The sequence below is a fragment of the Xiphophorus couchianus genome, chromosome 3 (genome assembly GCF_001444195.1).
Source record: "Xiphophorus couchianus chromosome 3, X_couchianus-1.0, whole genome shotgun sequence".
Taxonomy (NCBI): Eukaryota; Metazoa; Chordata; class Actinopteri; order Cyprinodontiformes; family Poeciliidae; genus Xiphophorus; species Xiphophorus couchianus.
Genome location: NC_040230.1, coordinates 7,216,722 through 7,229,409, shown reverse-complemented (window position 1 = coordinate 7,229,409; position 12,688 = coordinate 7,216,722). Strand labels below are relative to the sequence as shown.

The 12,688-nt window shown below is 36.6% G+C and overlaps 1 protein-coding gene across 3 annotated transcripts in view; it reads right to left on the bottom strand.

Annotated features, from left to right (window-relative positions):
• rftn1b (raftlin, lipid raft linker 1b) overlaps window positions 1-12,688 on the bottom strand; it is a 139,345-nt gene that overhangs the window by 77,125 nt on the left and 49,532 nt on the right. For all 3 annotated transcript variants that reach the window (XM_028012631.1, XM_028012629.1, XM_028012630.1), the window contains exon 3: window positions 2,990-3,167. In XM_028012631.1, the coding sequence (XP_027868432.1) occupies window positions 2,990-3,167 (178 nt within the window). The remainder of the gene's footprint in view (window positions 1-2,989; window positions 3,168-12,688) is intronic.

The following is a 12,688-nucleotide window of genomic DNA, read 5'->3' as shown; positions in this document are numbered from 1 at the left end:
TACTCAAGTAAAAGTAAAAGAGTATTTGGTAAGAAGTCTACTCAAGTTCTGAGTAACTGATCAAATAATCCATCATTTAATATTTAAAAATTACATCAGACAGACCAAAATATAAAGTTAAGTGGGAATGTTGGTATTTAAAAGACAAAAAATCTGTTTCTTTTAATAGAAAACTTATGAACTTTTAACAAAAACTGCAAGTGTGTTTCTGTGTCTGGTGAATTTTTTGGTTAAAATATGTTTGTTTTTCATTCATTGGGTAGAAAATCCAGAAATTTTATTCAAGTAAGAGTAACGATACTTTATACTAAAATTAAATAAAAGTAAATTTTCAGCTCTGGCCGTGATTAGGAGAGAGAGTACATCATAAGCAGGTTGCTAATCCATCGTAGAAAAATTGGATATTCTCCTTAAAATCTAAATTGATTTGCTTATTATAGTTCAGTTCCTGAAAATGCATGACATTCAAACAAATTGTAGTCTTTAACTTTACACTCAGGCTTTCAAATGTGTAGACAGATATTGATCAGGGAGAAACATGACCTTGCTGCCCTTTAGTAGCACCAATGTTTTCTCTCCCTGACTTCCGTCCCAAATTAAAGTGCCACACACTTGATTCCTAAAATCATGCCTGAACAGAGCATTAGAGCGTATTTGTAAGGACGGCAGTGACTCTGACACTGAAATGGTCGACAGGACCACTGCCTGAGCTGCAAACAGATGTTCTGTTGCTGTGAAGTAACATCTGACCTCTGCTGGTTGTTCACAGGGATGAGGACAATCTTTGTATTCACGTGGTACTAATAAAGCAGTAATTATTCATATGTAACACAGCAGCTCTGAACACAGTCATTATTCTGGGGCTAATGTCAGACACCAAGCAGGCAGCATAACATTTTTAGACCATTTGTGATTTGATTCCCACCAAGTCTTCTCTGCATAATGACATCAATTAAGGTACATTAGTAATCTCAACATGCTGTCCTAAGTGACTGTAATGGCTTCATTATTTTGTTCTTGCAAAGGTCTTATTCCCAGGAGTGCAGCTAAGATGTCTGAGGCCTCAGAAACATATTTGCCTCGAGGGGCAGGCCTGTTGTTTAGTGTAATATGTTCCCCTAATGAGGCTGCTCTGACTTCAGTTTTCACCTTTTGCCTGTCTGATAACAAGATATGTATTGAATTAAGCAGGAGATATTTTTTATTGATCTTTAATTTTTTTAAATGAAATTAAATACATTTCTAAATTCCCTCCTGGAATGAAACATATACTGGTTTGCACAATTTACATTTAAAAATTGCACATTAGATGCTGAGCTATTGAAAACTACAGAGAGGATACCTTATGAAGCTTTTTAGTTGATATATAGGACCTATATTTATATGTATAATGACTTTTGTAAGAGGATTTTTCTTACTGAACAACAGAAAAAAAAAACATTCATGAAATGTGAGAAGCAATGATTCTTAGCAAAACAATAGATCAGTAACTGACCAGAAGGGCTGCAGTGGAGTGTAGATCAAAGAAAATTAATGTGTTCGATTTCCCCAGTCAATTTCTAGACTGAAATACAATTGAGAATCTGTGGCAAGACTTAAACATTAACGTTTGCAGACACTCCCCATCTTTGAGAGAAGTTAAGCTTTTTTTTTCAATGAAAAGGCAGAAATGTTTATCTTTAATATGTAATCTGGTTGAGGGAAACTCCAAAAAAGTTTTAACTATAACTGCAGCCAAAGGTGCCTTGATATTAATATAGAGGGGCTGAATACAAATTGCTGTTACATTTTATAGATTTATTTAGTAAAAAAATTTATAATGTAGCCTATTATTATAATTTTGCTTCGCTTCACATGTGAGCACTTCTTTTTGGTTGGCTTATCTCAAGAAGTCTTGACAAAATACTTTGAAAACTTTGGTTGTAATATGACAAAATGAACAAAAGTACATCTGTGAAGGACTTCATCCCAGAAGGAGACATCAGTTAAATTAATTCATCCCAGAAATGGACAAATTAAGTCATTTATCAAAGTCATTCAAATGTTCTCTATCTTTATTCTCTATTGTCTCTTCCCTGAACTATTTCCTTCAGATGTCTGAAAACTTTATATTAATAGAATAGTTTAGTTAATTAAATTAAAACTAACTTTTGCATGATATAGATAACAGACACAATTATAAAATCATTGCTGGATATTGAAAATATACATTTACAGAAAAGTAAACATTTTCCAGACACTTGACTTTCTTTTTCATCATAACATTTCAATGATCTTCACTACTTTGGACACCAAAATCTACCTCAGATGAGAAATCGATGAGTGAAAATCCACCCAGTTGGCCAAATATGTTATTGGGATACAGAGTGTGAATGCATGGAAATATAACATATGTAAAATTGCAAATATTGAATCTAAGCAGGTTTTTACGATTGCGCACACTCATACTACAAAAATGCACAGCAATTTAAAAATTAACCTTTGATTGAGTAGTTGGACTTTTCACAAATCATTTTGACACAATGCATCAGTGTCAAAACAAATTAAAACTTTAAAACTTTATGCAGAGATGGACGTTCCAAAGACGAAGGAAAATCCCACAAACCTAAAACATGTCAGGTAAATTGTACAAGTTTCACTTTTAAATATATGAAAGCAATTCATGACAGCAATATTTTGTAGTGTAGACTAATCTCTTTCCTTTTATGAATGCTCACCAAGCATAACTTGTATTAAGGGAGCTTTTTCACATTTTAGGCTTTATTCAAACAACACAATAGAAAAAAACCCGCTCAAGAAGTAAATTATTTTACTTATTCATATAAAAAAAAACATCCACAAAAAAATACCCCTACTAATCTATTCAAATGTCTGCACTTCTTAGTCAATTCACTGCCCAGAATCTGATGCTTTTATAATATTTTTTCATTACATATTAATTCCTGTCCTGGGGCAGAACTTATTTAATGGTCAGGAATTATTATCTTACCCGTCATTGATTCGGACAAGTATGGCCCGGTAGAGCTGGTGCTGCAGGCTGTTGGACTGCGGACCACAGGGATGGATAAATGGATGGACGGCCGCAAGAACGAAACCCTGCTGGTAAAGCTCCTGGAGCTGATCGGGCAGCTCCCGCACCGATGAGAGACGCAATGTTGAGGTCCCACCTGGAAAAACCAGAACAAAGAGAAAGAATTATGGAGACTGACTTTAAAATGTCCTTTGCAGCAATATTTGGTGCACAAATGGAAAACCTTCATCATGTATGGATCTCTGTTTGAATTTCTACAGTAAATCTGTCAGTTGTGGTCGTAGTTAATATTTGGTTCTTCTCTGCTTAAATGCAGCAATCTCTGCTTTTGTAAATCATTTCTTTTATTTTTCCCAGGGAAAGGTAAAAGCAACATTTCTTCCAGGAATGTTGCGTTTCCTGTTTAGTGTATTAATTTTAAGCCCTTGTTTGCTTTTAAGGTTTGTTTTCACTGCAACACAAAAATGCATACATAGTTGGATCCATTTGTTTTTCCCTAACACAACTTCTCATCTTTTTCTCTTCACGCTTTTGTGTTTTCAGTAACCTCTACACGAGTTTCCATTCTGCAGCTTTTTTATAAGACATCAATTTATTTATATCAAATTTAGTGTTACTGCAGACACCCCAGCTTAATTTATTAATGTAATAAATTATTTATTAAACAAGCAGCATATTTGGAAACATTTTACATTCCAGTCATCTGTATTCATTCTCATCGGCAGCATCAGCACTAAAAACACGAGCTAAACATTGAATTTTGATTTATTAACAACCAGAAACCAGGAAGGTAAGAATTAGGTCAAGGTTATGTTTTGCTCACAGAATAATTAATGGGAACTGACTAAACCTGGTTGTAAGAAATAATCAGTTTTCACTGAGTGTCAAGTTTTTGCAGTGGAAAAAGAAAGTTCAGGAAATAACAAAACCAGTTTAGGGCTGCAATCAATTCAAAGGGGAAAAACAGATGTGTGCAGTTCTTCACACAATATACCCTTGATTTACTGACTTACTTGATACAAACAATTGAAGGTGAAATTACTGCAAATTCCAAAATTAATTTATCTGTGGAAACCAATGTCAGACTGGTGGGGAACCTTAAACTTCCATGTTTGAACTTCTTTTTTTTCAGCAGGTGTCTCTTCTCTCCTTTTCTCTGTTTTGAAGTTCTTGCTTGGAAATTCAAAGTTCGGGGGAAAAATAGAAAACACTGTGAACCAGCTGGTAGCTTGACTCGAAAAGTGGATTTTCTCGATTTCCACTCTCTAGTAGTGGAAATCACTAGTACTTAGTACTTAGTAATCATTAGTACTCCACATAAAATACAATTCTTAAGTGATATTTGTTGTTTTCATCTATTAGCTATTTGCTCCTAAAATGTTAGTAGGAGAAAATGAGGTTCTAGTCAAACCAGCTTATTCTATCCTTTAATGCATTATTAGATTCTGATTTCTTCCCATATTTATTAAAATGTTCAAACACATGGGAAGGTTTATAATAAAACTACATTGTTTAATTGACATCTTAAGTCTGTTTATCTATACAGCATCAACAAACAACAAATGTTTCCTAAAAGCACTTTACAAGACAAGCATATCCAATTCCTATACAAGTTTTGTATTTCTCATACGATGAAAACCTATGGCGCACAACTGCTGACGATGGCCTTGTCAGTCAATGAACACCTTTTTTACGTCAAACCTCACACAGCTTCTGCTTTTTTATTTGGATATATAGTAAAATGCACAGTAAGGTGTGATGCTTATGTTTCAAAAATTGAAGGAAACTGAAAACCGAGCTAATGCTCGGAAGAAGAAGCACATTGAAAAGCAATCGTGGAGAAACCACAAAGGAGGTCAAAACAAAGATGAAACATGGGGAGCTGTTAGTCTCCGTCCCAGAAGCATGATGGCTGGGATCCCACAGCTCGCTGTATGTGGTAACATTTACTGCAGGCCAAACAGCTGGGGCTCATGAGAGATGGCCAAGACAAAGAGCTGGATGTAGAGCGAGAGAGGACAGAGGAGGGGGCGGAGGGCAGCAAGAGAAAGTCTGGTTGTCTCTACGCGCTGTCACAAGACATGGAAAATACCGCAAAGGCTAATTAGAGTCAATGAGGCTATACAGAATGAGAAGTATCAACGCATGAGAAAAGTCAATGTGTTAAAGTTCAGTGGGAGGTCAGTGACTGCAAAAACATGGCTAAATCTGACTGATAATGCAACTGTGCAAGCTCTTGTAGACTTCTACAGTCAAATAAACCACATTGTTCAGTCCTACAATTCTCATAATGTCATATTTTTGTTATAAATGTTTTCTCTAAATGTTTAACAGCCGAGCTGTAACAAAGCAGCCTCTGGCCTCTTTTTAGGAAAGTGTTTTTTAAGCGTCTATATAAACAAACTTGAACATTTTATGTGAAAGGTCCATGCTCAGTCTGCATTTTTCTATTCCCACGGTGCAACCCGAGCTATTCGTGCTCCAAATATAGATCAGTCAGCCAGTCCTCATTTATTCTCCTGATAATATTAGATGTTAAAATCTTTGTTGTTTGTGTTTGAGTATTTTTCGACAAAACTCTTTGTTGCAAACTTCTTTAAAATCCTTCTACATATCAGCGAATATTTATGTTACTACTTGGTGATGTACAACATGCTGTTGTTACCCGGTAAATAGTTTTCCAGTTTAGAAGACATCGACTTTAAAGAAATAAAGTGTATATTTAAAAAATAACTACATTCAAGTTAAAAAGTTGTGCACTTGCCACAGAAAACATGGTGAATTCTGAACACGGAGCTCACAAGGCATGTTTTTGTTTTCACTCCTTTACAGATGGGAGTAATCAAGAACAACGAGGCAATAAAGGCCACAGGAAATCCAACGACCAGATTTGCATACCCACTGCTGCCCATCTGTAGTCAGGAGATGCTGTAGGGGTTCGTCCTGGACTGGTCCCTAATCTGTCCAATGGCCACAATGCACCAGAAAAGCAACTTTGCACACCCCTACATGCACCTAATCAAATGTGTCACTAACCTAACATGCATGATATTGGGCATGCTGAGATGAAATCAGACTACCTGGTGAAATCTCATGCATGAACAAGAGGAATGTGCAAATTCTCTGCACCAAGCTACAAACCACAGGAGCTTGAACCAAAGACAAGTCTAGTTTTATGTTGTTGGGTTCCCCAGGTTGAATCTATCTAATCATAAAGTAGCAGAGACCTTTGGAAGGTGGGTGGTGACTGATGTTTTTTATAGTATAAAATATAAAAACAAAATTCAATCAACTTCTCAATACCTCTGTAAAAGGCTAGGAACTTTGCTAATGGCAATCAAACAGAAGTTGGAGTGATTCATTAGGTAGGGTATCTTTCAATGGCAAAACCATGAGATGCTGAGTCAGATGTTCTCTCCCAGAATGCACCAAATTATCATCATCTCCAAGAACAGAAGTAACAGTGAGATAAAGCACTAGTTACCTGGTAGAAAGGTGTACTGGCAACATCAACCATATAAGGAGTGTCATACGATCCCTGGCAAGATTCAAGACAACTGTCTACTCTGGCATGGTGATGCCATGAAAACCAGCAATTAGTAGTAAACATGCTGGATCTTAATCCAGATTAATGTCAGAAAATTTAATGATTCATAAAGTTTTGTTTGATCAAAACATGGACACAATCAACTTGAAGGAACAAAAGATCGATGTGTGGGACAGGGGAACCTGCTTGGAAAACGCAAAGAAAGTTATGATGATCTTGTACTGAATGCTGAAGTCGTTTTTGGTGAATTAGTCTTTAGTACCACCTTTTCATTATTGTGAAAAGACATAATTGCTTCATCATTCACATCACTATCTTGTTTCAAGAACCTGGTGAGTTCAAAGGTTTTGGTAGTCATATTATCTTAAAAGAAAAAACTTAAACAATTTCCAAACTTTCTAACCGAGCTTGATCCAACAGGCTGGGTTACATGGATTGTCTAAGGAGGGTCGGTGTCAGAGTGGCAGGTTGAATTAAATTATGTTGTAAGTTATAAAGAACCCCAACACATCGTAAATTGCAAAAAAGGAAATAAAAGTGTTTTGGAAACAGGATAGGATTTTTTAATACTCAGTGGTCTTTTTGGAATATATTTTCCTCAGAAAACTTTTTAGACTTGTTTGTCACCATTTTATGCTTAACTGGGTCATGAAAACATAAATAGGATATTTCCATGCATAAAATGTTCAAATTAAAATGTGCTAAACAAATCTGAAAGCTAACACGCTTAGTTTGGGGGGCACATTAATCTCCTATATGCAGCTTTTTGCATTACATAATAATTAGCATTCTTCCTAGCTCATCTCTTCCTGATTTCTCTTTTATCCGGTAATCTAGTGATCACAGCTGTAGGTCTTTGGAAATGAGCTTATTTTGACCCTTTTTCTCCTCACATCTTACATGTGCCTCTGAGGCAGTCTCAACTAAAACTCATTTGTGTGACACTGCAGACTATAACACAGTGGTGTTTTACTTACACAGCCACGCTGAAGAGACGAGGTTATCTGGAACAACTGTACTTGTGCCAATCAGGAGGCAGCTTTTCTGTGCAGTGGATACAGAGCTGATTCAGTCTGAACTCCTCCCCACGGCTACAAATCCTGAGGTTTACGGTGAAACCACCAAAGTGAGAGCATGAAAGAGAAATCATATGCTGTTCCCTCAGGGCTGAGCGAATTCTTCGGCTAAAAATACTCCTCCAAATTTCTCAATCATACTCTATCCTACTGAGCCACAATGCAGCAGCTTTAGAACTTAAAAAGCATGGAGGAATTAACACAAAGAAATAGGCCGCCACTGAAATGGGTGAAATGTGTTCGTCTTCTCCCCCCTTGATCATCCTCCTTCCTCTCACCCTGCTTCCCTCCACTGCTGCCTGCCTTCAGAAATGGAATTAATCCCTCTGTGATCAGCGATTTCGTCTTTTCCTTTCCGTCTCCTTTCCTTTTGGTTCGACATGAACACCCCATCCTGTTCCCCGAGGGATTCTCCTGCACATCTAAGGATTCCTGAGGTGGTAGATACTGTACGTGGAAAATGAAACTGATTTGCCGGCTCTCGGATGGTTAAGATGAGTAAATAAGGAATGGTTTCAATTAGGCAGAGGGAATGCACCCGCTGGTGACTTCTTGATTTAGTTTTAATCACTGTGTGAGCTCCTAATAATCTCTTCCAGAGGCCCTTAAATACACAAGCTCTACATTTATTTATCACACAAGTTTATTTATCTTTGTCCCCAGAGCAAAGTGTCGCCTTCTGCTGAGTTTCTCTGAATCGAATGCTGTTCTAAGGATGTTTACTTTGCCCTAAAATCATGTTATCCAAGGAGAATCGCTTTGTTTGTGCAGATGAGAGTAAATTAGCTGGTCCATGGAAGTGTCAGCGCTGTTTTCAACAGCATACATTCAGACCTACTGGAGGAGCCTCTGGTCGATCTGGGAGTCAGCCTGGTAAATCTTACATGGCAAACTGGCACCCAATTACTTCACTCCATCTTTTTTGTTTACCTTGAAAGAAAATTCATGTGCATATCAGCAGAGAAAAGCTCTAAACTCACAAAAACAAATCACTTCGGGCCAAATAATGGAAAAGAAAGGGAAAAGAAGGGAGGGGTAGAGAGGAGGTCTTCTGGCTGTCAACCAACAAATTGGTTTTCTGGAGACTTGTGTTCGTGCAAAGCCATCAAACAGACACAAGCATTAAACAGAGAGGAGGAGACAAAACAGAGGGGATGTCTGAGTGAATGAATAAAGAGAGAATGATTTCTGTGTCCAACAGGATGTATTTTCTCTCTGTGATATGCAGTTATCTTTTGATCCGAAACTGTGAGGGTGCTGGTAATTTTGTCCCTCACTATTCCACCCCTTTGTAGTTTTGTTCTGTCACGGGACACTTTGTACCAACTCCACGCCAATGCTTTCCCCTAGGCGATGTTTTGTCATCACCATGAACCAGCAATTTTAAAATTCGGTGTTTTGCTCATAATATGTTGAAAAAAAAAGCTTTTCGGGGGGCCAAACAGTAAGTTGACAGTGCAGCAAAACTGTATTTTCTCCACTATAGATTTTAAGTCAAAATAACTTAATTCCATCCATTCATCCATAATGTCATTGTCTTTTACGTAAGCATTGAAGATCATTGAACAAACTGTTTTCAGCTGATGATTTATGGCGTTTTCATGCCTGACAGTCCGGTAGACTCTGTTTGGGGAACAAAATTGCAACATTTGTTACATTTTTCAGCTGGTGCGGTTCTCTTTCTCACTGCATGGTGTCAAACAAACCAAACCCTTAAAAAAAAATTAAAAAAAACTGTTCCCTGCTTCACCTGTGATGGCACTGCATCAAGAAGAAAACGACACAAAAACATCTGAAGAAGACAAGAGACCAACAAAAAATTGACAAAAATGGAGTGGCATTAAATTTTAGCGGTTGTAGGATTTCTCTTTTGTCTTTGGCAAAACACCACATGCCATTTCTCCCTCCAGCCCTACACACATGCATTTGTAATGGTTATTTTTTACCCAGAATGCCATGCTCTAAAGTCCACTTCCTTCTTTTGGAGCAGTCTCCACTTGGCATCCACATATGCATTTTAACACCATCAGAGTTCACTTCAACCGAACTGAGATCTAGGTTTTTAGGCAGACACGAGTTCACCTTTTTTGTCTGCATCATAGTGTGATTGTTCGTTCACACCTCCCCAAGTGAACCAGACAAAAAGAAACACTATCTGAACCACCCAGGTTCTATATGACAAAATAACTAACTCAGTTTTTCAATTATGATTTAGAACATTTTTGGTTAAATTTCACAAGCTACATCCTCCCTTGCATCAAGAAATCACTTAATAAAACCTGTGACAAGATGAAGTAGGGTAAAAGATTTCCAAAAAGCAACACATCATTCCTAAAGAAATGCAAAAGCAGATGAGAAACAAAGTTATATATCAGTCTGGAAAGGCTTACAAAGACATTTACAAAGCTTTAGAACTCCAGTGAACCACAATGAGAACGATTATCCACAAATGGAGAAAACACGGAACAGAGATGAACTTTCTAAGGAGTTGCCGACTTGCAATAAATACTGTTAGTATCATCTCATTCTGGGGGTCAAAAATGAACAAGATCTAAAGAAATTCAGGCCTCTTTCACCTCAGTTAAGGCATGTCCCACTTCATCTGGCATTAACATAACAGAGAAATAAAACATCATCTGATCCCCCATGACTTGAAGTTATTGAATGGAGCATGACTTTGCCTCTCTGTCAGAAAATCCTGGTGGAAAATGTCCATTTATCAATTAGAGACTTTAAGCTCAAGAGCAGCTAAGTTAGAAAACAGGAGCATGATTCCTCCAAGACTCGTTGAAAGTTGTCACAAACTATCAGATCATATCGTCTTGTTTGTAGAGGTTATTCTGTTCTGATCATTATTTTAACCTTAATAAATAAAATCTAAATGTAAAACTACATGTTGTACTTCTGGTTATCTTCGCTTAACAATAACATTTGTTTGGTGAGATGAAACATGTAAGTATGTCAGAAAAGCAAAAAGAAAAAGGAAACAAAAGAGGTAAATCCTTTTTTCACAACATTGTGTTGTTTCAAAAATTACAGCATTTGCAAAATATTTTTAAAACTGTGAAAATACTTAACCACACAGACAAACGTAATAAGCAACTAAGTACAAATGGAAAAGCAAATGGTTTGTTTACAGGTAGAATATAAAAAGTTGAAATAGATAAAAGGACAAAACATTGGTGCATATTAGGGTACAAATTAGCAAATGCGCTTTATGATCCTGAGCCGTTTTATCACTTTAAACATCAGACATGCACATTTGTAATTCACTGTTATTAACCAAAAACTAGACCTAAGTTCAAAATTCTTCTTATTGGAAGACTTATTTGTGTTTTATGAACATCAAGCTGAAGGTCAGATTCATTGTTATCCCTTTCCTAAATCTGCACAAGTGAAAACATCAAAGAGCAGAAAAAGGTGGATAATTAGATGCAAATTATAAAAAGAAAAGAAAACCGTTAGCAAACATTTTGTAGGCATCTGTGCAAGTCGATTTTCTAATGAAGATGAAAATGGTTTGAATATGCAACAGAAGGGTTCAACTAAAGGGCAGAATAAGAAAACAGCTGCTCAAATGACTTCTCTGATGCTCACCTTCCACTTTTGTCCAAACATTTACCTGACGCATCACAAAAGCAGCTGCAGCAGCAATATTTTTATGAGTCTCTAGATAAACCCCACACTTTATGTGGTTTCATTAATCAATTAAATTACAAACTTGGGTTTATTTGTGTTTTTATGGTAGGCCTTTCTGAGACAGCAATCAGTATTTTGTAAAGCCAAACCAGGACACCAAAATCATTAATATTCTGAGCATCTATATCCAACATGGTCATTACTTTGTTGAAGACAAATAAACCTGAGCAAAGTGGCTTTTGATAAATTTGATTTCTGATAACTTCTGTGTCCAATTAAAAGAAAAGTTTCTGCAGGTAATCAGTCTCTTTTTCACAAATACTAAAATTTTCTAGATTTGAGTATTTAGATGCAGCAATATTTCAATGCAAGTCTAGATTTTCATGCTATCTACATTCAAATACCATCACCACAAAGTCAATACTGTGGAAGTGGTTACCAGTGCACTGAGATGAATATAAATGATTTTATTTTACATCAGATAATTGTGTATCCTAAAGCTCCAAGGAAAAAGAGGTGAGGCAAATCCCTCTATTTCTGATTTATATTTAAGTTAGAAATGCATTTGCATTGAAACAAAGAAAAGACAAGAAAAGAAAACCAAAATACATGAATTATTATGAAATCCAAGCAGTTACCCAAATGCAGCAACAATAATACTTGATTTGAAGGTGCAGAAAACTGTCATCAGTCCTTAGTTGCCTAATTCAAAAGGTAAACAGGAAATGCAATGAGACGTCTGCCAGACAGCAGCAATTTTTTACATTAATCAAATAACCTGCCATTTCACAATTGACTTGCTTTGTGACTAAGATCCAAAAACCAGGACACAATTTGGGGTTCAAACTGGATTATTGATTTAAAGGTTAAAATATTTCAGATGTTTGGAAATGATAAGCAAAAAAGAAAAACTGGAGGAAATAAATCAGAAAAAACCTTCAGAAATGTTGAAGAACTACTGAAGAAAGTCTCTTTTACAAAGTACAATGCTTTGTATAGTACAGTGGTTCAAATCTTTTGTACAGTTTTGCAGGTGTCTAGGATGAATAAAACTGCCTGCCCGGGTTTCTAGCAGAATAAGCAAAACTTCAACATTGGGGGCCACAGTAGCATACCATGCTCAGTCAACTTTCCCGAGGATTATTCTTGCTTTCCATGAATAATAAAAGAAGAAGAAAAAAAACGTATCTTTGAATTGAATCCCTGAATCTGACACTGGCTCTCTTCCCTACATAAACCCGTCTGCCATGTAAGCACCTCTGAGCTGCAGCCTGACGCATTTCCATCACTCATCCCATTTAAAAATAAATGAGTAAATATGAAATTAATAAGCTAAAGGATTGAAGCGCTGGAGCTCTGCAATCACACTGCACACACACAACGCGCCGCCTCCGG